The 25659-nt window shown below is 50.9% G+C and overlaps 1 protein-coding gene across 2 annotated transcripts in view; it reads left to right on the top strand.

Moving 5' to 3' along the window:
* Positions 1–25659, top strand: part of LOC119964361 (glutathione hydrolase 1 proenzyme-like) — a 177734-nt gene that overhangs the window by 71261 nt on the left and 80814 nt on the right. For both annotated transcript variants that reach the window (XM_038793741.1, XM_038793750.1), the window contains one exon: positions 13113–13243. In XM_038793741.1, coding sequence (XP_038649669.1) covers positions 13113–13243 — 131 coding nt within the window. The remainder of the gene's footprint in view (positions 1–13112; positions 13244–25659) is intronic.

Raw genomic sequence — 25659 nt, 5'->3', positions numbered from 1 at the left:
ACTGCTCTCTCCTCAGATAAGGGGGTGAGGTGTTGGATCTCTGGCTCTCCACACCCATCTTGTCCCCTTCTCGCTTAGGGGTCAGGCGGGGTCGATAGCAGGTGGCATGTGTGGGCACCGCACCTGGACACAAAGGGGTTTGTGCTAGTGGGTGCCTGTGGGTTCTGAGGAACAAGCAGGAAGATCAGATTTGGGGTGGGTGCGAGGTGTCTGTGATTTCCAGCGGGAGGAGGGGTTTGGGAATTTGAGGAGTGACAGGCGGAACTGATGCCAGGAGAGAGGTGGTAATTTATCCTTGCAGATCGGTGGAGGTCGTTGATCTTCTTCCGACATTGTACAGTGGTTCTCCTGGTCATGCCCCAGCACTGACAGACGTTGGCACTGCCTCCAAGATGGCACTGCTGACCCTGCTGCTGGTCCTCCGATCCACTCGGGGGAACTCGCTTCCCATCCACATCTCCGAGAAGCCTGGCCAGGTTGGCATCAACAAAGTGAGGAGCAGGTCTGTGCACTGCCATGGTTATGTGTTGGCTGGGAGTGAGTGATGAGGGGGTGTCCATGGTTATGTGTTGGCTGGGAGTGAGTGATGAGGGGGTGTCCATGGTTATGTGTTGGCTGGGAGTGAGTGATGAGGGGTGTCCATGGTTATGTGTTGGCTGGGAGTGAGTGATGAGGGGGTGTCCATGGTTATGTGTTGGCTGGGAGTGAGTGATGAAGGGTGTGCCCATGGTTATGTGTTGGGCATGGGAGTGATTGATGGGGGTGTCATGGTTATGTGTTGGCTGGGAGTGAGTGAGTGAAGGGGTCGGCTCCATTGTTAAGGTGTTTGGGCCTGGAGGTGAGTGATGAAGGGGTTGTCCATGGTTATGTGTTGGCCTGGGAGTGAGTGGGATGTAGGGTGTGCCCATGGTTATGTGTTGGCCTGGGAGTGAGTGATGAGGGGGTGTCCATGGTTATGTGTTGGCCTGGAGTGAGTGATGAAGGGGTGTCCATGGTTATGTGTTGGCCTGGAGTGAGTGATGAAGGGGGTGTCCATGGTTATGTGTTGGCTGGAGTGAGTGATGAGGGGGTGTCCATGGTTATGTGTTGGCTGGGAGTGAGTGATGAGGGGGTCCCATGGTATGTGTTGGCTGGGAGTGAGGGATGAAGGGTGTCCATGGTTATGTGTTGGCTGGGAGTGAGTGATGAAGGGGTGTCCATGGTTATGTGTTGGCTGGGAGTGAGTGATGAAGGGGTGTCCATGGCTATGTATTGGCTGGGAGTGAGTGATGAGGGGGTGTCCATGGTTATGTGTTGGCCTGGAGTGAGTGATGAGGGGGTGCCCATGGTTATGTGTTGGCTGGGAGTGAGTGATGAGGGGGTGTCCATGGTTATGTGTTGGCTGGGAGTGAGTGATGAAGGGGTGTCCATGGTTATGTGTTGGCTGGGAGTGAGTGATGAGGGGGTGTCCATGGTTATGTGTTGGCTGGGAGTGAGTGATGAAGGGGTGTCCATGGTTATGTGTTGGCTGGGAGTGAGTGATGAGGGGGTGTCCATGGTTATGTGTTGGCTGGGAGTGAGTGATGAAGGGGTGTCCATGGTTATGTGTTGGCTGGGAGTGAGTGATGAAGGGGGTGTCCATGGTTATGTGTTGGCTGGGAGTGAGTGATGAAGGGGTGTCCATGGTTATGTGTTGGCTGGGAGTGAGTGATGAAGGGGTGTCCATGGTTATGTGTTGGCTGGGAGTGAGTGATGAAGGGGTGTCCATGGTTATGTGTTGGCTGGGAGTGAGTGATGAGGGGGGTGTCCATGGTTATGTGTTGGCTGGGAGTGAGGGATGAAGGGGTGTCCATGGTTATGTGTTGGCTGGGAGTGAGGGATGAAGGGGTGTCCATGGTTATTTGTTGGCTGGGAGTGAGTGATGAGGGGGTGTTTAAAAATAGCTCGTCCTGGTTAGCGGCAAGGCGCTGAGGCACCAGTCTGGCGAATCAGACGGCAAGACTGCCAGTAATGGTGAGAATCCCACGGGGACTCATATCTGGCACTGAGTGCCATTAAATAGAGGCCGCCATCTCACCAAACACGGCCATCAAGAAATATCCCACTAATCGCACCCAAAATGACAGTTAGAAATGTTTCTGTTAAATCGCGCCCTATAGTTCCTGTCGGAGAAGATCAGAGGAGCTGAATGAACTGGTAGCTTGTCCTAGGAGTCAGCACGGTCACAGTGAGCAGAACGGTCTCATCCTGTGCCTTCTGATTTTCTCAAAATCACCTCGTAAACTCCTCTATTTTGAAGAGAACAGCCCCAGTTTCCCGAAGAGAGTGGGCTGGATTTTCAGTGCCGTGACGCTGCAATTGCGGAACGCGCTCGGCCGGAGAATAGGCTTTACGCCGGTTTCGTGCCGAATCGGGGACGAGATTCTCCGCACTCCCGACGGTGCGGAGAATAGCGTGGCTCGTAAAACTTTACGGCCACGCTGTTCCGACGCCCTCCCGCTATTCTCCCCCCCCCCCCCCCCCCCCCACGCCCGACTCCCGATACGAATCGCTGCCGCCGTTTTTTTATGGCCGGCAGCGATTCTCAGCTGTTCGATGGGCCGAGTTCCCAGCCCTTTACGGCTGTTTTTACGAACGGCAAACACACCTGGTCTGGCCGTTCGTAACAACGGCGGGAACAACTTGCATTTTATAACCATGGCACCGATTGGCACGGCAGTACCACGGCCGTGCCAAGGGTGCCATGGGCCCGCGATCGGTGGGCACCGATCGCGGGCAGCGGGCCCGATGCCCGCGCACTATTTGTCCTTCCGCCGCCCCGCAGTATCCATTCGCGGGGCGGCTGAGGGGCATTCCGGCCCGCGCATGCGCGGATTCCGCGCAAATACGCGATGACGTCATCCGCGCATGCGCGGGTTGGAGTCTTCCGATCCGCGCATGCGCGGCTGACGTCATATGACGCGTCAGCCGGCGCTAACTCGGGCAAGCGGGCTTAACGAAATTCGTTAAGCCCGTGATGCCGGATCTTACGGCGTCGGGCTGCTAGCCCCGACCGGGGACCAGAATCGGTTCCCGGTCGGGAAGGGGGAGGCTGGCGTCAAACCCGCCCGGGTTTGACGCCAGCCTTACGATTTCTCCCGGTTTGGGAGAATCGCGCCCCGGATTTCTCCGGACCCCCAACTCGATGAAATCGCGGCAGCAGCCGCGTGGCCCAGGAGTACAACACGCATCTCATTATCTGCCCTAATGCCTGATCCTCCGGGGCCTCAGCGATTCTGCAATTCGGATGGGCCATTTCCCATCGGCATGTCTCTAACATCCTTAAAAAAATTGTAAAGCTGGCGTGCTGGCTGAGGCGGCAGTAAGAGGAGGTAGGAGTTGGCGTGGGGGGACTGCTGGATCCCGTATCGGACACCGGCCGTGCTTCCTGCGGGAGGGAGGGCCCTGTCAGGACCAGGGCAGGGGCGTGGAAGGGGGGGGGACAGGCCGAGCAGCAGGGGAGCCCCAACAGGACAGGGCGGTGCCCATGCACCGAGCTCCATTATGGTGGTCACCTTGTTGGCCACCCACCCCGGCCCCTGGGTGGACACCGAGAAAACAGTCTTATGGGTGGGTGTTGCCCTCCTCTACGGCTACCCCACTCAACCGGCGACACCCACCGGGAGTAGCACCCAGGGCCACCCCAATGGCAGCCCCCAGTGGGGGCAGTGGCATTAAACGTTGGCCCTGGCAGCAGGGGCGGGCACCAAGACCGGAGGCACCGACGGGGCCGGGGTGCAGGGATAGGGTGGGGCTATGGGGATAGGGTGGGGTTATGGGAATAAGGTGTGGTTATGGGGATAGGGTGGGGGTTATGGGGTTACGAGGATAGGGTGGGGTTACGGGGATAGGGTGGGGTTATCAGGTTACGGGGATAGGGTGGGGTTATGGGGTTAAGGGGATAGGGTGGGGTTATGGGGTTATGGGGATAGGGTGGGGTTATGGGGTTACGGGGATAGGGTGGGGTTATGGGGTTGCGAGGATAGGGTGGGGTTATGGGGATAGGGTGGGGTTATGGGGTTACGGGGATAGGGTGGGGTTTATGGGGATAGGGTGGGGTTATGGGGATAGGGTGGGGTTATGGGGATAGGGTGGGGTTATGGGGTTACGGGGATAGGGTGGGGTTATGGGGATAGGGTGGGGTTATGGGGATAGGGTGGGGTTATCGGGTTATGGGGATTGGGTGGGGTTATGGGGTTACGGGATAGGGGGGGTATGGGGTTACTGGATTGGGGGTTATGGGGTTACGGGGATAGGGTGGAGTTTTCGGGTTACGGGGATAGGATGGGGTAATGGGGTTACGGGGATATGGTGGGGTTTTGGGGTTACGGGGATAGGGTGGGGTTATGGGGATAGGGTGGGGTTATGGGGTTACGAGAATAGGGTGGGTTTATGGGGTTACGGAGATAGGGTGGGGTTATGGGGTTACAGGAATAGGGTGGGGTTACGGGGATAAGGTGGGGTTACGGGGATAGGGTGGGGTTACGGGGATAGGGTGGGGTTACGGGGATAGGGTGGGGTTACGGGGATAGGGTGGGGCTATGGGGTTACGGGGATAGAGTGCGGTTCTCGGGTTATGGGGATAGAGTGGGGCTATGGGGATAGAGTGGGGCTATGGGGTTACGGGGATAGGGTGGGGCTACGGGGTTACGGGGATAGGGTGGGGCTATGGGGTTACGGGGATAGGGTGGGGTTACGGGGATAGAGTGGGGTTCTGGGGTTACGGGGATAGGGTGGGGCTATGGGGTTACGGGGATAGGGTGGGGTTATGGGGTTACAGGAATAGGGTGGGGTTACGGGGATAAGGTGGGGTTACGGGGATAGGGTGGGGTTACGGGGATAGGGTGGGTTACGGGGAAAGGGTGGGGTTACGGGGATAGGGTGGGGCTATGGGGTTACGGGGATAGAGTGCGGTTCTGGGGTTATGGGGATAGAGTGGGGCTATGGGGATAGAGTGGGGCTATGGGGTTACGGGGATAGGGTGGGGCTACGGGGTTACGGGGATAGGGTGGGGCTATGGGGTTACGGGGATAGGGTGGGTTACGGGGATAGAGTGGGGTTCTGGGGTTACGGGGATAGGGTGGGGCTATGGGGTTACGGGGATAGGGTGGGGTTATGGGGTTACGGGGATAGGGTGGGGTTACGGGGATAGGGTGGGGCTATGGGGTTACGGGGATAGGGTGGGGTTATGGGGTTACGGGGATAGGGTGGGGTTACGGGGATAGGGTGGGGTATGGGGTTACGGGTATAGGGTGGGGCTATGGGGATAGGGTGGGGGTTATGAGGATAGGGTGGGGTTATGGGGTTACGGGATAGGGTGGGGTTATGGGATAGGGTGGGGTTATGGGGTTACGGGGATAGGGTGGGGTTATGGGGATAGGGGTGGGGTTATGGGGATAGGGTGGGGGTTATGGGGTTATGGGGATAGGGTGGGTTACGGGGATAGGGTGGGTTCCGGGGATTAGGGTGGGGTTATGGGGATAGGGTGGGGTTATGGGGTGACGGGGATAGGGTGGGTTATGGGGTTACGGGGATAGGGTGGGGTTATGGGGTTACGGGGATAGGGTGGGTTATGGGGTTACGGGGATAGGGTGGAGTTTTCGGGTTACGGGGATAGGATGGGGTAATGGGGTTACGGGGATATGGTGGGGTTTTGGGGTTACGGGGATAGGGTCGGGTTATGGGGATAGGGTGGGTTATGGGGTTACGAGAATAGGGTGGGTTTATGGGGTTACGGAGATAGGGTGGGGTTATGGGGTTACAGGAATAGGGTGGGGTTACGGGGATAAGGTGGGGTTACGGGGATAGGGTGGGGTTACGGGATAGGGTGGGGTTACGGGGATAGGGTGGGGTTACGGGGATAGGGTGGGGCTATGGGGTTACGGGGATAGAGTGCGGTTCTCGGGTTATGGGGATAGAGTGGGGCTATGGGGATAGAGTGGGGCTATGGGGTTACGGGGATAGGGTGGGGCTACGGGGTTACGGGGATAAGGTGGGGCTATGGGGTTACGGGGATAGGGTGGGGTTACGGGGATAGAGTGGGGTTCTGGGGTTACGGGGATAGGGTGGGGCTATGGGGTTACGGGGATAGGGTGGGGTTATGGGGTTACAGGAATAGGGTGGGGTTACGGGGATAAGGTGGGGTTACGGGGATAGGGTGGGGTTACGGGGATAGGGTGGGGTTACGGGGATAGGGTGGGGTTACGGGGATAGGGTGGGGCTATGGGGTTACGGGGATAGAGTGCGGTTCTGGGGTTATGGGGATAGAGTGGGGCTATGGGGATAGAGTGGGGCTATGGGGTTACGGGGATAGGGTGGGGCTACGGGGTTACGGGAATAGGGTGGGGCTATGGGGTTACGGGGATAGGGTGGGGTTACGGGGATAGAGTGGGGTTCTGGGGTTACGGGGATAGGGTGGGGCTATGGGGTTACGGGGATAGGGTGGGGTTATGGGGTTACGGGGATAGGGTGGGGTTACGGGGATAGGGTGGGGCTATGGGGTTACGGGGATAGGGTGGGGTTATGGGGTTACGGGGATAGGGTGGGGTTACGGGGATAGGGTGGGGTTATGGGGTTACGGGTATAGGGTGGGGCTATGGGGATAGGGTGGGGTTATGAGGATAGGGTGGGGTTATGGGGTTACGGGGATAGGGTGGGGTTATGGGGATAGGGTGGGGTTATGGGGTTACGGGGATAGGGTGGGGTTATGGGGATAGGGTGGGGTTATGGGGATAGGGTGGGGGTTATGGGGTTATGGGGATAGGGTGGGGTTACGGGGATAGGGTGGGGTTACGGGGATAGGGTGGGGTTATGGGGATAGGGTGGGGTTATGGGGTTACGGGGATAGGGTGGGGTTATGGGGTTACGGGGATAGGGTGGGGTTATGGGGTTACGAGGATAGGGCGGGGTTATGTGGTTACGGGATAGGGTGGGGTTACGGGGATAGGGTGGGGTTATGGGGTTGCGAGGATAGGGTGGGGTTATGGGGATAGGGTGGGGTTATGGGGTTACGGGGATAGGGTGGGGTTATGGGGTTACGGGGATAGGGTGGGGTTATGGGGTTATGGGGATAGGGTGGGGTTATGGGGTTACGGGGATAGGGTGGGGTTATGGGTCTATGGGGTTAGGGTGGGGTTATGGGGTTAGAGTGGGGGTTATGGAGATAGGGTGGGGTTACGGGGATAGAGTGGGGGTAATGGGGTTACGGGGATAGGGTGGGGTTACGGGCATAGGGTGGGGTTATGAGGTTACGGGGATAGAGTGGGGTTATGGGTTACGGGGATAGAGTGGGGTTATGAGGATAGGGTGGGGTTATGGGTTACGGGATAGGGTGGGTTTATGGGGTTACGGGGATAGGGTGGGGTTATGGGGTTACGGGAATAGAGTGGGGTTATGAGGATAGGGTGGGGTTATGGGGTTACGGGGATAGGGTGGGGTTATGGGGATAGAGTGGGGTTATGAGGATAGGGTGGGGTTATCGGGTTACGGGGATTGTGTGGGGTTATGGGGTTACAGAGATAGGGTGGGGTTATGGGGTTATGGGGATAGAGTGGGGTTATGAGGATAGGGTGGGGTTATGGGGTTACGGGGATAGGGTGGGGTTATGGGGATAGAGTGGGGGTTATGGGGTTACGGGGATAGGGTGGGGTTATGGGGTTACGGGGATTGGGTGGGGTTATGGGGTTACGGGGATAGGGTGGGGTTACGGGGATAGGGTGGGGTTATGGGGATAGAGTGGGTTATGAGGATAGGGTGGGGTTATGGGGTTACGGGGATAGGGTGGGGTTATGGGGATAGAGTGGGGATTATGGGGTTACGGGGATAGGGTCGGGCTATTTGGTTACGGGGATAGGGTGGGGTTATGGGGATAGAGTGGGGGTTGTGTTGTTACTCGTGTCTTAATAAAGCTCGTAGTCTCAAATGTGGAGAAGATGCTTTATTGTGAGTTTGTTCTCTCTTCAGTGCTGTTACCTATGGCTACCTTCAGTGTTCCTTGCTGGCGTGTGTCCTGCTCCAAGTTCTGCCCTCTGTGAAGTGTCCTCACTTCCTGTCCCCGTCTATTTATATGGCTCTCCCATGCCCTCTCTAGTGTTTGCTCAGTTGTATTACATCTAGTTAACTTGTGATCACCACATCCTCCTTTTTCTCTTTACATATTTTCTGTACATCGTTAAAGAAAATTGTACATCCTGTCCCGGTGTATTTATAGCTCTCCCTCTGGTGTTTGCTCAGTTGTTTTTGTATCTAGTCAATCTACGATCACCACATCCCCCTTTTTCTCTTTACATATTTGCTGTACATCGTTAAAGAAAATTATAGAAAACAGTTACTTATGATATGCGTATCTATACAGGTGATGGTGCTATTGCATACTGTACAAAGCCAATGTAGTTATATGTCCAATCTCAATAAAACATTTATGAGTCCAAACTTGATGAATTTGTTCAGAGCTTTTTTTTTCTTGTTGTTGATGACGTGGTAATATTGATATTGCAAGTCCGCTGTGAATGTTGTTGGTGTTCCTTGTTATTTTAAGTACCCAATGCATCATCCCGAGGTGTTTGCATGGTCACCTCACTGATGTTGACTGGCATGGACTTTTTTTTGTGCTTGTGGTGTTGATTTATTGTCTCATCCGCCTTGGATGCTGGTGTGCTTGCTCGTTCTGGAGCAGACGTGAGTTTGTGCAATTCGTTGTCATCCCATGACATGTTTGTAGTCTTGTCATCGTTTTGCAGTGTGCTGTGGCATTGTCCTTCATGTGCCGAGTAGTACCATTGTGTACAAGTCGTTGTTTCATTGCTGTTGTTTCTGTCGTTCCTGTTTTTGTTGTTTTCGTTGCCGTACTTGTTGCTGTTTATGTCGTTTCTGTCTTTGGTGTTGGCACTGTCGTTGTTCCTGACTTCGTTGTTTTCGTTGCCGTTCGTGTTGCTGTTTTTGTCGTCTCTGTCTTTGGTGTTGTCGCTATCTTTGTTCCTGACTTTGTTGTTTTCGTTGCCGTTCTTGTTGTTTCTGTCTCTGTCGTTGTCGCTATCTTTGTGCCTGACTTTGTTGTTTGTCTTGTCGCGCTTCAGGTTGCTTTTGTTCTTTCTGTTGTCGTTCTCGTTTCTGCTGTGCTTCTTGCTATTGTTGTTGGTCTTGTCGCGCTTCATGTTGCTTTTGTTCTTGCTGTTGTTTGACCCGTTTCTGCTGTGCTTCTTTTGACTATTGTTTTTCTTGTTATACTCTATTCGTGTCCCGAGTGGATAATTTGAGTCATTGAGCATTTCGTCTCGAGAGTGGTGCGAATGATCTGATGTTGCATCGGTGCAGGTGACATCAATCATTTGTGGAGAATTGGATTCCTCATCTTTGCTTTCTTGGTGCTCCTCTTCCGGAGTGAAATTCTTCTCGATTTCATTTGACGCGGTGTCTCTGGATTCTTGGCGCTCCTCTTCTGGAGTCAAAATCTTCATGATTTCTGTTGATGTTGTCTCACTGGACTCCAGGTGCTCCTCTTCTGGAGTCAAAATCTGCATGGTTTCTTTTGGCTTGGTCTCTCTGGACTCCAGGTGCTCCTCTTCTGGAGTCAGAATCTGCATGGTTTCTTTCGGCGTTGTCTCTCTGGACTCCAGGTGCTCCTCTTCTGGAGTCAAAATCTGCATGTTTTCTTTCGGCATCGTCTCTCTGGACTGTTGGGTGGCCCGACTCTGTGCTTCTGTACAGACAAGCTGAGAACTGTCAGTCTCGCTGTGATCCTGTACGTCAAGTGCGATCACCTTGTTACTGTTTTCGCTCTGTGCTTACAGACAAGCTGAGAACTGTCAGTCTCGCTGTGATCCTGTACGTCGAGTGTGATCACCTTGTCACTGTCTTCGCATGCAGTGGGTAGAGGTGCATTGTCTTCTTCTTGTTCATGTGAGCTTGTTAGACTTTCATAGTCTGCTTGTGGTTGCTCAGATACGGCAGGTTGACCTTCATGGTCTTGTGCATGCATGGTGTCAGTGGTTAGATGTACGTTGCCTTCTTCTTGTTCCTGTGAGCTTGGTAGACTTTCATAGTCTGCTTGCGGTTGCTCAGATACAGCGGGTTTACCTTCATGGTCTTGTTCATGCATGGTGTTCGCCAGGGAGTGTTTGCTTGCATCCCTTTTGGAGTCTTCCATCACTCGCACTATGGAGCCTGTCATCGCTCGCTCTGTGGAGTCTTCCTGTGCTCTCTGTGTGGCGTCGTCTTCGTCTAGGGTATTGCTGTCATCCAATGTATCGACGAGCTGCCATGGCATCATGGTGTTGGATTCATCTACCATGAGTAGAGTCGTGTTGAGCTTTGCAACGGTGTCGCTGATGCTGTGATCAGCATGTCCAAATAACTCCTCCATGTCTGAGTAGTATTCTTTGAAACCCATTTCATCTTCGTTGGCTTCTTCTACCACGAGTTGATTCGTGTTGAACCTTGCGACCGTGTCGCTGATGCTGTGATAAGCATATCCGACTGACTCAGCTGTGTCTGAGTAGTATTCTTCGAAAACCAAATCATCCTGGTTGGATTCTTCTACCACGAGTTGATTCGTGTTGAACTTTGCGACCGTGTCGCTGATGCTATGATAAGCATATCCGACTGACTCAGCCATGTCTGAGTAGTATTCTTTGAAAACCAAATCATCTTGGTTGGAGTCATCTTCCACGAGTTGGTTCGTGTTGTGCTTTGCGACCGTGTCGCTGATGCTGTGATAAGCATGTCCGACTGACTCAGCCATGTCTGAGAGGTAATCTTCGAAAAACAAATCATCTTTTGTTGTTTCGGAATTCTTTTTGTTCTCTTCACTTTGGGTGGTGCAGACTGCTTTTTTCAGGGTGTTGTGCAAGTTGTTTTTAACTGTTGGTTTAAGTTCAGGCGTTTTTCTGTGTTCTGAGGCAAGAAAATTTGTGTTTACCACTTTAAGTGTCTTGTTTTCAATTTTCGGGCATTTCCCTTTTAAGTGGGCGTGGTCGGGATGCTCAGACGTCATGACGTCACGCGCAGGAATGCATTGCGCATGCGCAAATCGACCTTCCTCCTTCACTGTGCGGTTCTGTTTCCATTGCGCATGCACGGCTTACGCATGCGCATTACGATCCGCGACCAAAACTTTTTTTGACTGCGCATGCGCGGCTTGCGCATGCGCATAACGATCGGCACCGCGATAATTTTTAAACTGCGCATGCGCGGCTTCCGGTTCCGGCGCATGCGCAGACGCAATTTGTAGTTCTTTGCTTACCGGAGACTGCAAAATGTGCTCCGACGCCATTTTTTCGCGGATTTCAGCGATTTTTCTGTCCCATCTGGACTGGATTTCTAAAAGTTGTAAGTTACCTTCTCTTCCCGATCTGCACTGGGTTTCAGCGTTTTGGCTTTGTGAGAAATTCTTTTTATTTCTTCTTTTTGATCTGTACTTTTCATTCGCGATTTCTTGTTCTTTTTGTGATTTTTTAAGTTTTGCATCACTCAGTCTCTGTGCAGTTTGGCCTCTGAGCATGCCTTGCTGTTCAAATTTCTCACAGTACTCTTCAAATTTGTTTAGTACCGTTTGTAAGCTGTTTCTGTCTTCACCTTTTGAGTATTTAAATCCATTATAAACTTTCGTAGCTTCATGTCCTTCGATGAGAATTGCTATTTTAATTTCGTCTGAGGCTGCTGCTGCATCATTTGCTATGATACCGTAACCGAACCATTGTTTAAACCTTTCCCAGACACTTTTTACATTTCCAGTCGTGTCCAGCTGAAGTGTGAATCCAAGGCACTTCCTCCCATCAGCGATGCCTTCCCAAGTCAAATGTCCAGTAGATTTCCATGCCATTTTGAGCTTTCTGTATCTGCCACTGAGTTGTCCTGTAGTAAGCGTCTGAAGCCACTCCTTGGTACCATGTGTTGTTACTCGTGTCTTAATAAAGCTCGTAGTCTCAAATGTGGAGAAGATGCTTTATTGTGAGTTCGTTCTCTCTTCAGTGCTGTTACCTATGGCTACCTTCAGTGTTCCTTGCTGGCGTGTGTCCTGCTCCAAGTTCTGCCCTCTGTGAAGTGTCCTCACTTCCTGTCCCCGTCTATTTATATGGCTCTCCCGTGCCCCCTCTAGTGTTTGCTCAGTTGTATTGCATCTAGTTAACTTGTGATCACCACAGGGGTTATGGGGTTACAGGGATAGGGTGGGGCTATGGGATTAGGTAGGTTGCTCTTTCAGTGGGTTGGTGAAGAATCGATGGACCGAATGGCCTCCTTCTACTCTGCAGTGATTCCATGGTACTATGGTTCTAATTCACAATAAGATGAGAGAAACAGTGAAAGGATAGGTCTGGTAAATTGGTAAATACTGACTGGGTAACAAGAGTGTTGTAGCCAAGCACTGAGCAGGTTGCAAACCACAGAGAAATGGTGGGAAGGCAGCTTGTATCGCTCCAGAGACCAGGAAAGCCATGAGACATAGCTCTGTGTAACCCACGAAACTGGCTGAGTGCCTGGCTCATATGTTTGGAGCTTTCCTACCTCTCCACAGGTAGGTACTGATCCTGGGTTCTCCCAGTCCTGTCGCCGGTGGGCACTGGCTCCAGGTATCTCAATTTATTAGAAGAAAAATATTAGGGAGACAAGTCTTCAGAAACAAACAAATCAGCTCGGAGAAAGGTTTCTTAATCAGAATAAATGAGATGAATTATGTGATTGCCTTCTTCGTGCCTGATAGTAAGTATTGGCAGCTCTTTGACTGGGGATTGACACACATTTGAGTTCCTACATTTTTGAGTCAGGGTTAGTGTGCAGCACAAACCCAGAATGATTTTCCACATTCCTAATACAACAGGCTGAAGCCCCAGCCACGGACCTAGTTAAAATCAATGATCCTATTATTGAGTTGATGATTTATTTGGGCCAGTGGAGAACAGGGGGCAACTGATAGCTCAGTAAACAAATCAAACACACGCTAAATCTCACACTGATTTGATTGCAAGGATATTGTGAGGCAGAAATCCTCATCTGAAGATAGAACGATGATCAATCATGACCTAAGTAAACAGACTTGAGGATCTGAATGGTCTCCTCCTGTTCCTATATTCCTAAATCTCTCATTGATTTGATTGCAGGGACATTCTGAAGCAGAACGGTTCAGCTGTAGATGCCGCCATTGCTACCTTGCTCTGTAATGGTCTAGTCAATGTACACAGCATGGGGATTGGGGGAGGCTTCTTCATGACCATCTACGACGCACAAACTGGTAGGTGTCTCATTTCTCCATATCTTTGCTGCCATTCTACCAATTTGCTTGTAAACATTTGTTGTAGAGAGGCAAATAATTAGGGTTTACTAACAGCAATCTATTAGGGCAATTAACAATTATTCTTCAGGGTTTTGAATTTATATAGTGCAGCACAATATACTAAAGCAATAAAAGACAACTCTACAACCATGTCAGCTAAAAGCTAAAGGTTGACGTGGCACCATCTGTAATGGTCCGCATGAGGGTCAAGCAACATGTTAAACCAGTTAAACCAGTTTTCAGTGACCTTAGCAGCTTGCTCTTGAGACACAATCTACAAATAGCCAGGATAAAGGTTAAAAAACATGGGGCAGGATTCTCCGTTGGCTGACGCCAAAATTGGGGAACTCGATTCGGCGGAGAATACGTTCCAAAGCCTAAATTTCGGCGGGTGCCAATTTCATGCCAAATCGCAATTCCCCGTCACCTCGACAGTAACACAACATGGGCCGGAACACACGTACAGTAAATACCGTTTGCATATTAGTGGGCCTGACCCGGTATTCTCCGCCTCCAATGGGCCCAGTTCCCGAGTTCACTTAGAACATAGAACATACAGTGCAGAAGGAGGCCATTCGGCCCATCAAGTATGCACCGACCCACTTAAGCCCTCACTTCCACCCTATCCCCGTAACCCAATAACCCTTCCTAACCTTTTTGGTCACTAAGGGCAATTTATCATGGCCAATCCACCTAACCTGCACGTCTTTGGGCTGTGGGAGGAAACTGGAGCACCCGGAGGAAACCCACGCAGACAAGGAAAGAACGTGCAGACTCCGCACAGACAGTGACCCAGTGGGGAATCGAACCTGGGACCCTGGTGCTGTGAAGGCACAGTGCTAACCACTTGTGCTACCGTGCTGCCCAATTTGTGCTTTTAAAAATCGTGAAAGCGGCACTGTGGTTTCTGAGGGGGAGAGAGGGGGAACGGAAAGCTTCCAACATCACCATGGTTTGCTGACAGTTGTGCCAGTGGTGGGGGCTTCTGCCAGGGCCGGGGGAAGTAGCGGGGGTGGCCAGGAGGTGGGCTGTGGGGTCAGGATGGATGGGCATGGAATACCATTGCCGCAGCTGGAAAGGCAACCATGCAACTGCGCACGCCGCTGATTGACCACTGTGAACTTAGAGCCATGGGTCGTATAGGTGTCCCCCTAGGCCACGCCCCTGGGTGCCTGCTGGCCCCAGCCGACCCATCAGCTATATGGGCATGCTCCAGCACTACCAGTGCCATCTTGTTGGCTGGGATGAGTGTGTGTGGGGAGTGAAGTGTGTATATACAGCTGTAGCTTGTCATCCTCCCGAGTGTCAATCGCGGACCTGGTGAATCCTGCACCATTTTCACTGGAATCGATCATGTTCCATGTGGCACCATTGCTCGCCCCTCAACGGTAGCTGAATTGGTCCAGGTTCGCCACCAGTTTTGCTGTCGTGAAAGTCCACAAAACCTACCCCCAGCATCAACACTTAGTCTCAGGAAAGGAATATCCAGCCCATGTTTTTCCAAGTCGACCCAAGGACCAGATATATCCATTGGGTCTGGCATCTGGTAGGGAGGTTAGGAAGGAATCCACTGAAATATGAAGGGTAGATACTCACTCTGCCTGGGTGCACATATGTAACTTGTTTCATCCAAAGTTTCAAACAGATATGATCAACTGTAAACAATATTCTTGCTTATGTAATCGGTTCTGAATAAATGTTACTTGATCCCATGTGTTGGGCAGAGTCAGCTCTGGAGGTCTATCTCTGAAGTTGTGCACTGCCAACACATTGATCAATAAATGACCTTTCTGTGCCAGAGACAACTCTGGTTATTTAGTGGGAAAGAGAAAAACCACAACAGTATTCTCTGCAGCCCAGAGCAACATGCTCTATGCCAGGGGTGGGCAAACTTTTCCGTGCAAGGGCCACATTCAGAAATTCACAATTCACAAAGGGCCGCATAGTATATTAAGTAAAATAATTACTTCACCCGGTTATGATTCTGGGCGCCTCATATAGAACATAGAACAGTACAGCACAGAACAGGCCCTTTGGCTCTCGATGTTGTGCCGAGCAATGATCATCCTACTCAAGTCAACGTATCCACCCTATACCAGTAAGTAACCCAACAGCCCCCCACCATTAACCTTAAAAAAAATTTAAAAAAAAAAAAAAAAAAAAATTTTTTTAAAAAAAAAAATTTTTTTTTTTTTGTAATGACTTGGTGGGCCGCAGAAATACCTTTGGCGGGCCGCATGCGGCCCGCGGGCCGTAGTTTTCCCACCCCTGCTCTATGCAGTTGCCGATATTGTGCTGTGTGTTCCATTGAGCAGGAAATCTCTGCACAGCAGCTGGTGGAAGGAACTCTGCTGCCCCCAGTGGTTAGAGTAGATTGTGTTAGTTTAATCTACCAAAACATCTTCCATCCAGGAGTCAGTCCAATGGCGGGATTGGGGACAGGGAGTGCTTCCTGCCACACAGGCCCCTCGGAATTCTCCCATGACCCTGGCCTCAATAATTATGCAGTCATTGGCATTGTGTGGTAGGCTGGGCTGGGCATCACTTTTTTAAAAATATTTTAATCTCCTTTTCACATTATCATCCAAATTTACACCTACCAACAAACACTAACAAATACAATGTCAATCCCATGGCCAACAATTCCTCCCTCCCACCAACCCCCAAACAACACTCAACAATTTAAATACAAACATCAAAGAAAAGGATTCAGGAATCCACCATCCATCCATACATAGTCACCAACAATATACACAATCCAACACCGCCCCCCCCCCCCCCACCCCAGCCTCCCCCCATCCAATGTCAATATCAATGTCATCTAATTCTTGAAAGTGCATAGTAAACAAAGCCCATGAATTGTAGAACCCTTCCATCCTTCCCCTCAACTCAAACCTCACCTTCTCGTGTGTTTAAAAACTCCAGCAGATCCCCCCCCCCATCCATGCCAGGGCACAGGGCGGAGAAACTGACCTCCACCCCAACAGGATCCACGTTCGAGCGATCAGCGAGGCGAAGGCTAAAACATCTGCCTCCACACCCACTTCCAATCCTGGTCAATTCGATACCCCGAATATGGCTCAAGCCTCACATGTACCACCTTCAAAATTACCCTGAAAACCTCCCTCCAATACCCCTCCAGCTTCGGACATATGAACATGATTTGCGCTCCCCCCCTCGCAACGCTCACAAACATCCTCTACCCCCTCAAAGAGTCAGCTCATCCTCGCCTTTGTGAGGTGCGCCATATACACCACCTTCAGCTGCATCCGCACCAACCTCGTGCATGAAGTTGAAACATTCACATGAAAATGAAAATCGCTTATTGTCACGAGTAGGCTTCAATGAAGTTACTGTGAAAAGCCCCTAGTTGCCACATTCCGGCGCCTGTCCGGGGAGGCTGGTACGGGAATGTGGCGACTAGGGGCTTTTCACAGTCCAGAGCACCTCACACCACAACCCCTCCTCCATGCTCTCTCCCAACTCTTCCGTTCACTTTGTCTTAATCCCCTCCAGCGGTGTGTTTTCTTTTCCCAGAATCGCCCCATAAATCGCCGACACCAACCCCTTTACCATTCCCCTGCTGTCAGCACGTCCTCCAACAGTGTGGGGGCCAGCGCCACCAGAAAGCTCTGTATCTCCTTCATAGCGAAATCCCGGACCTGCATATACCTAATCATTTCTCTCTGCCCCAACCCATATTTCGCCTCCAGCTCCTTCAATCCCGCAAAACGGCCTCCCAGAAACACATCCTTTAATGCCCTGACTCTCTTCTCCTCCCATCTCCGAAAACTCCCATCCCACTTCCGTGGCTCAAATTTGTGATTCCCTGACCCCGCATTTCCCTTGACCCTGACCCCAGCCTAAAGTACTGGCACAACTGCCTCCAGGTTTTCAACGTCGCTACTGCCGGACTCCCTGAGTATTTCTCCGAGACCACCGGGAGCAGTGCTGTGCCAACGCCCTCAGCCTTGACCTCCTCCATTCTCACCCCCTGGGAGACCCTGCTCTAACCCAGCTCCTCACCTTATTAGCATTCGTCACCCAGTAATTATATTGTAAATTCGGAAGACCCAACCCCCCCCCCCCCTGACTGCCATCCTCTCTGCAACAGCACCTTCCTAATCCTAGCCACCTTCCCCCCCCCCCTCCTATATAAATGAGGTAATCATCTTTTCAACCTCCTTGAAAAATGTCTTTGGCAGGAAGATCGGCCGGCACTGAAAAATAAACAAAAATCGCAGCAATACATTCATTTTAATTGCCTGTACTCGACCTGCCAACGACAGAGGGAGACCATCCCACCTTGTCAAATCCGCTCTTACCCTCCCTACCAAACGAGTAATGTTATACCTACGGAGCCCCCCCCCCCACCCCCAATCCTGTGCCACCTGCACGACCAGATATCTAAAATGAGTCCACGCCCTACGGAATGGTAGCCCCGCCCCCCCCCACCCCTGGTGAGACACCACAAGATATTCACTTTGATCTAATTTAGTTTATATCCTGAAAAAGACCCAAATTTTCGAAGCAGCTCCAATATGCCCCGCCATCAACCCACTCGGTTCCGATACACGCATACAAAGAGACCCTATACTCAAACCTTATCTTTAAATTTCTTGTAATGCTCCACCGGAAACCCATCTAGCCCTGCTACCTTCCTCGAAATGCGTCCTCCCAATTGCATCTTTTATCTCCTGTTCTGCTATCGCTCTCTTCAATATGGCCCTGTCCCCCTCCCCCAACCTCAGGTATTCCAAACCATCCAGGAATTCCTGCATCTCCCAATCCTCTCCAGGTGGCTCCGATCTATACAATCACTCAAAAAACTCCTCAAACACCTTATTAATCTGATCTGGAGCTATCATCAGCTTCTCTGTCCTATCCCGCACCTGAACAATTTCCCTTGCCGCTGCCTCCCTCCGAAGCTGGCTTGCCAACCTAGTTAGAAATCGCTCCCCTTGCCCACCTCAATTGGCGCACTGCCATCCTTGTGGACAGCCAGTCAAAACTCGCCTGAAACTCCTTGCTCTTTTCAAACTTCACTGGATCCCCATCTTCTGCATAACTCCCGTCTACCCCCAACATCTCATCTATTAGCCTTTGTCACTCCACCCTCTCATCCTTATCCACCTTTGCCTTAAATCACCTCCCTTCACACCACCGTCTTCCCAAACCACTGCCTGCGAAACCTCCCCTGTACAATCCAGCCCCATGTATTCCTCAATTACTTTCCCAATCCTATCACAGAACCCTTGATCCCCCAACAGCCCCAATCTAATCTCCACCCCGGTCTCTGCACTGCCCCCTCCTCTCCAACACCATTTCAACCCAATACAGTGCATGATCCAAAATTGCAATTGCCGAGTATTCCAACCCCTTAACCCCAGCCAACAGCGCCATTGCCACCATAAAAAAGTCAATTTGTGAATTAACCTCATGGACCGAGGAGAAAAACGAATACTCCCGCTCCCCGGGGTTCAGAAATTTCCCAGGGTCCTCCCCTCCCATTTCCGGCTTTAGTCCAGCCACACCTTCGCCCCTCCTGATGGGACAAGAGAGCGCGGCCGTGACCTGTCCAATCTCTGCTCCCGCACCAAGTTCCAGTCTCCACCCACTATCCAAGTCGGGGATGGCCCCACAACCTTCACAAATCCTACATCACCCCAGTTTGGATCGAACACACTTACCAGCGCCACCAGCCTCCCCTCCAATGACCCTCTCACTATCACATACCTGCCTCTCTGGTCTACAACCACTTCCTCCATCTGGAACCGTACACTTTTACTAACCAGTACCGCTACCCCTCGAGCTCTACCATCAAATCTCGAATGAAATACCTGGCTCACCCAACCCTTCCTAAGTCTCACCTGGTCCTTCACCCTCGAGTCTCCTGCAGCATTGCCACATCGGCCTTCAAACCTTTCAGATGTGCACGTACCCTCGACCGCTTCACTGGGCCTCCCAATCCCCTCACATTCCACATAACTATCCTAACCTGGGGTCTCACCTCCCCCTGCTTATCCACCATCATCTTAACACAGGGCCCTACCCCATGAACCTGACCCGCCCCTATCCATTGTTAACATCAAACCCACTCCCCACTTTCCCAGAATCCCCACTGCACTTCCTCTCGAATAACCCTCACCCAGTATCGATCCCCTCCCCCCCTTTTCACACATCTTAGGCCCAATGAAATATGCAACCCCTCCCCCCACCTCACCCCCATTCACTAGCCGACTTAAGTTAGCTAGTGCGGGGGCCCCCACCCAAGGCTTTCCCTCCCCTTCCCTCCCGCCCAGTCCCAGGAAAAATAACCAAACCCAAACATCTCAATAAAATAACATAAAACCGACGCAACAAAGAATGACAATCAAAAAACAAAAACTCTATAACAGTGTGAAGTAAATAAATAACAATGTAGGTTAAAAAAAAAACATATATATACTCCCCCAACTCCCCATTCGCAGTCCACAACCCCTCTTCAGTTCCAGTCTTCACTCCTGTCCCAAGCCTTCTGCCTTCACAAATGCCCCCACTGCCTCCACCACCTCCACCATCTCAAAGTAGAAATCTCTGGTGCTGTAGGTCACCCTCAGCTTCGCTGGATACACCACTCCACATCGCATCCCGCTGTTGTATAATGCCATCTTAACTCGGCTGAAAGCCGCTCGCCTCTTTGCCAGTTCCACCGTCAAGTCCTGGTAAATGCAAACTCCAGCACCAGCCCACTGCACCCCCCGCTTCTGCTTCACCCATTTCAACACCTTCTCCTTCATGTGGTACTTGTGGAAGCAGATAATCATTGCCCTTGGCGGCTCATTTAACTTTGGCCTCAGTGACCGATGGGCTAGGTCCAGTTCATACTGGAAGGCTCCTCACCCTCCCCCATCAATTCCGCCAACATCTTGGCAAAGTACTCCGTCGACCTTGAGCCCTCTACCCCTTCGGACAAGCCTACAGTCCTCAAATGTTGCCACCTCGGGCAGTTCTCCAAGTCCTCCAGCTTTGCTCGAAGCCCCTTGTTGGCCTCGACCAACACATGGGGAGCTAATCGCTGTGCTGTGACATGGCCTCCTCCACTCCCTTCAAATTCTCGCTCTGCTCCCTCACCTCGGCCGATGTCTTCGCCACAGCTACTCTCACCGGGGCAATTACTTCCTTCACCAAAGCCTTCAAAGCCACCGCCATCTCCTTCCTTAACGTCTCACAAACTGCTCCTCCAGATAGCACCTCAGTCATCCTCTCTGCTGTGAACAGTGCGGCCCCACCCAGCAGCCCAGCCTCCGCCATCTTGCCAGCTCCCTGGCTGGCCCTCTCACTCGATGGTGAACATTCACTCACTCCCTTCTTCAGGGCTGTTTTCCTTAGCCCTTTTGACATCCTTTGCCTTCCTGATATATTTCTTCATCAAATTATTCACAAATTGCCCCCAGGGCCAGACTTCAAAACTCCTAAAAACACGCCTCAAACAGGAGCCAGCCAAAATGTGACATCCCCTCTACATGCTGCCACCGGACGTCTCGGGTTGGATATCACTTGGCATCACTTTTTAAAAAGGCACATGGACATAACTAATGCACCTGCTAGAAGTTGCCCCCGCCCATTGTTACATGTCCCAGGCCTCTGTCCCAATTGTGACAGGCTGCAGGAGCACAAGATCCCACAGGGATGAAACCAATTTTTGGCCCTCCCCATATTCTCTTCCTTCTCACCCCGCCAGTCCATCGCTGGATGAATGGGAGAATCCCACCCAATGGGTGGAGTTTTTAAAACAGTCCCTACTGAAATAGTGGAACCACTATAAGGGTTCTAATGGCCTTCCACTTGAGGGTTCCCTGACCAATCAGAGTGGCAGGATGGATCCTACACTCGATTGGTCAAAGCAAGGATTCCTGATTAAAGGGAATTGGCAGGGATCAGAATAGCTGAAGTGGACATGTTTTATTAGGGCTATAGCAACCACTTAAATGGGGACCTGGAAAAAGTCGTCCCCCCCCCCCCCCCCCCCCCCCATTAATCCCACCCACAGTTCTCTCACTCTTACCTGGATGTCCAGCTGAATGAGCTGGAGGATTTCAGTGAGGAGAGCTCTTCCAAGGACAGGAGAAAGAGGCCATCTCTCCAGCCAAGAAAATGTGTGTAAGTGATTGAAGAGGTTGAGCAGCAGCGTGGTCCTTCCATGTTGGAATCGGTGCACCAAGTGGTTCCCGAACCTCCAGAAGCAGGAAAGCTGTTGAGTACCAAGACCCCCAATCTGACCTTTTCAGCATTCTGTTGCACAACAGCAAAATGGCAATGATACTGGACAAGGAACTCAGGAGCTCAGGCTAATGCTGTGGGGATGTAGTTTCAAATTCCACTATGACAGTAACATATGAATTATGAGCAGGAGTAGGTCATTTGGCTCCTTCAGCCTGTTCCACTATTCAATAAGATTGTGGCCAATCTAACTGTGGCCTCAACTCTACTTTGCTGTTTATCCTTTATCAACTTCGACTCCCACTTGTCAATCAAGAGTCCATCTACACAGCGTTTAAAATATTCTTTGACCCTGCCTCCACCACTCTCGGGAGAAGAGAGAAACCCCTCAGAGAGAAATAACTTCTCCTCGATCACCGTCTTAAATGGGAGACCTCTTATTTTCAATTTGCGTCCCCTAGTTCGAGGGTACGATTTAACAGGAAAAAAAACAGAGTCCCGTTTTTGGGCGCGTTTAGAGCGGTGTTTCTCAGCAGCTACAGCATCAAGAATGACCCCACTATCAAACGGGACTCTGGCCGGGAATCTACTCTCCTGCCGGAGGTGAATTGGAACTGAAGCGCAAATCAGGAAGCAATTGAGTATCCCTCGCCAAGGAAATTTAAGCAAGGTGAAGATTACAAGGGATTCCTGAAGGAATCCTGCTAATGGGCCACCATTTTGAGTGAGCAACCCGATAGTGAGGTCCTCCGGCTGGTAGCAGCCCATCCCTGCATCGCAAATCAATCCCCCAAAGCTCCTTCTCGCCCCACATTGCCAATCAATCAGCCATCCTGTTTTTTCTGGGTCCTCCCCTTCCCACAAGTACGGGGGTGATCCTGACCTGCCTGTCTACCAAAGACCCCTAAATAGGGGGACCCTCCTGAGACCCTCTAAATAGGATGTTCCCCCCAAGGCCCTCCTAAATAGGGGGACACCCCCCCACAGAGACCCTCTAAATTAGGGCTCCCATAACAAACCGCTGAAATTGGGGGAACCCCCAGAAACCCCGAAGGTCCCCCAGAGGTCCCCGCCACCCCCTAAATAAAGGGACCTCCCAGTGACCCTTCAGAAAAGTGAGTCCTGTCTGGAAGCTGGAGAGCAGTCCAGACAGGGGCAAGTGAAAAAAATTATTGCTCTAACATTTATCTGGGCATACAGGTGCTGGCTCAGACAAAGCAAACACCACATGTTAATTCCTGGAAAGAGTAAATCAGTGACCTGTGTTTAAACCCCTGAGATCCTTGAGCTGCAAGCCATTCATTAATTTCCCATAGTAGGCTGTAATTGATAGCTTCCACACACACAGCTATGAGACGTGCTTCATTCATCTTCCTCATAGTCCAGTAGCTCTGAAGTGCTCTGATTTTGACACCAAGGTTGGTGGAGTGGCCGATTGTGTTGAGAATTATCAGAGGACACAGCAGGACATAGATAAGTTGGAGACTTGAGCAGAGAAATGGCAAATGGAGTTTAATCCAGCAGATATGAGGTAATGCATTTTGGTAGGTATAACATCGAAGGAAAATATACAGTAAATGGCAAAACTCTTAGGAATATATAAAGTCAGAGAGACCTGGGTGTTCAAGTCCATAGATCTTTGAAAGTGGCAACACAAGTGGACAAAGTGGTCAAGAAAGCATATGGAATACTTGCCTTCACTGGACGGGGCATCGAGTCATGCCACAGTTGTATAGGACCTTGTGTTATGGGCCAGGGCTTAGAGAACCCCAAAGTGTATCATGGAGTTCACCTGACCCACGTCTTTTACTAGATTGCGGTATGGGGAGGACATGGCCCACTCTATGGTGTGGTGCAGCAGATATCTATCAGTACTTTTTAAAGCAAAACAATGTTTATTCTATGAACTCAAATTAACTTTTTTAAAACATACAGTGAACATCTTCGCAACCATCAATTCAAATACACCTCCCAAAGAATACAACACTAAGTAATCCTTCAACGTTCCTTTTAACATCCATAAGACATTAAAAAAAACCTTTTAACAGAAGCAAATCAGGTTTAAATTCACAACTGAGAACAGTTATCACTCTGAATTCACCAAATGATCAAGAGATAGTCTTTACATGGCAGAGAGAACAACATTACACATTCTTTGGTTGGCTGCAGCTCCAACACTGAAACAAACCAAAAAAACACAGACACACCCAAGCTTTTCTCAAAGTGAAACTAAAAAGCAGAGCCAGACCTCAGCTCCACCCACACTCTGACATCACTGCAGTAACTTGAGCAGACAAACATTTCTTACAGTGACACTCTCATGACACTTGATAAGGCCACAGTTGGAATATTGCACACAATTCTGGTCGCCACACTATCAGAACCTTGTGGAGGCTTTGGAGAGGGTGCAGAGGAGGGTTACCAGGATGTTGTTGATCTGGAGAGTATTAGCTATGCGGAGAGGCTGAATAGACTCGGACTGTTTTCATTAGAACGACGGATGTTGAGGGGTGACCTGATAGGGGTCTACAAGATTATGAAAGGCATGGATAGAGTGGATGGGCAGGCACTCTTTCCCAGGGAGGAAGGGGCATTGGTTTAAGGTCCATGAGGCAAAGTTTAGAGGAGATGAACGAGGCAGGTTTTTTTACACAGAGGGTGGTCAGTGCCTGGAAAGCATTGCCAGGTGAGGTTGTGGAAGCAGATACATAAACGGTGTTCAAAAGGCATCTTGACAATGGATAGGATGGGTATAGAGGGATATGTCACAAGGAAGTGCTGAGGGTTGTGGCCAAGGTTGGTATCATGACCCATTCCTGTGTTGTATTTTTTTTGTTATTTGACCACAATGCTTACAAAAATCAACCACTTCAAAGAGAGTTAAGTGCTGTCAATTTCCAGCTGAGCATTTCAAAATCACTCAAACATGAAGTTTAGAGTGTCTCTGTGGTTGGGTCTCCCTATTTAGAGTGTCTCTGAGGGTCACTTTATTTTGGGGGTCTCTGCAGGGGGGCCATTGGGTGGTGGGGGTGAGTGGGAAGGTCTGGCATTGTGTGAGAGGAGGTAGGGTAGCTCTCAGGTAGACATTGGGGAGAACCCATGGCGAGGTCCACCACAGCAGGGCCACACTAGTAAATACCAGTAGTGATCTCTGCCTATATGATTCCCGGCCCAGAGTACCAGAGATTCACCAGCCTGGAGATTCTAGTGCTCAGTTCACTAAATGGATGCAAATGGGTCATGAGGGCCTATTTATATCCATTTACACCCTCCTGCTGGCACACGGGAACAAACCTTGATCAGCCGCCAGCAGGTGGTCGGAGAATCAGTTCCTGTTTGTACCCCTGATGCCAAAATCTACCAGCGGCGGAGAATCCAGGCCTCTTTTTTATTGGGCGAGGAACCTTCCCCAAATTTCTTCTAATGCAAATGTGTTCTTATGTAAGTTAGGAGACCAAAACTGTACTCACTACTCCACAGGTGCTCTCACCAACGCCTTGTACAACTGGAGCAAATCCTCCCTTCTTCCTTTTCCTTTGCAATAAATGTCAACATCCTATTTCCCTTCCTAATCCCTTGCTGTACCTGCATACGTTTTGTGATTCATGAATGGAATATGCATCCTGTAGCACGTGGGGAGATCATTGACACACCATGTGTCCCAGATAAGCACATCTGTAGGAAATGTGACCAGCTTCAGACTCATGAGCTCTGGGTTTCGGAACCCGCGCGGTGGAGAGGGTCTCTGAGGCAGAGAACCATGTGTATAACGCAATTAGGAAGGTGGTTACATCGCAAGTTAGGAACATGCAGGCTGAGATGGAATGAGTCTAAGAGAACCAGGCAGGTAGTAGACATGTTCAATGAGTTGATCTCGCTTGTTAACCAGCTTTCCATTTTGGATGCTGGTGATGCTGATGGCTCCTCAGAGATGTGCAGCAAGAGCCAAGTCTGTGGCACCATGGTGGCTCAGCTGTACGGGAGGGGGAGAAAGAAGAGCGAAAAAGAAATAGTGAGAGGGAATTCATTACTTAGGGGAACACACAGGCATTTCTGGGGCGTTAGATATGACTCCCAGGTGATATGTTGCCTCCCTGGTGCCAGGGCCAAGTATATGAGAGCGGCTGCAGGACATTCTTCAGGGACAGAATGAACAGTAAGAGGTCATTGTC

The sequence above is a fragment of the Scyliorhinus canicula genome, chromosome 1 (assembly GCF_902713615.1).
Source record: "Scyliorhinus canicula chromosome 1, sScyCan1.1, whole genome shotgun sequence".
NCBI lineage: Eukaryota > Metazoa > Chordata > Chondrichthyes > Carcharhiniformes > Scyliorhinidae > Scyliorhinus > Scyliorhinus canicula.
The sequence above is the reverse complement of the archived record's forward strand: the minus strand, read 5'-3'. Positions and strand labels throughout refer to the sequence as shown.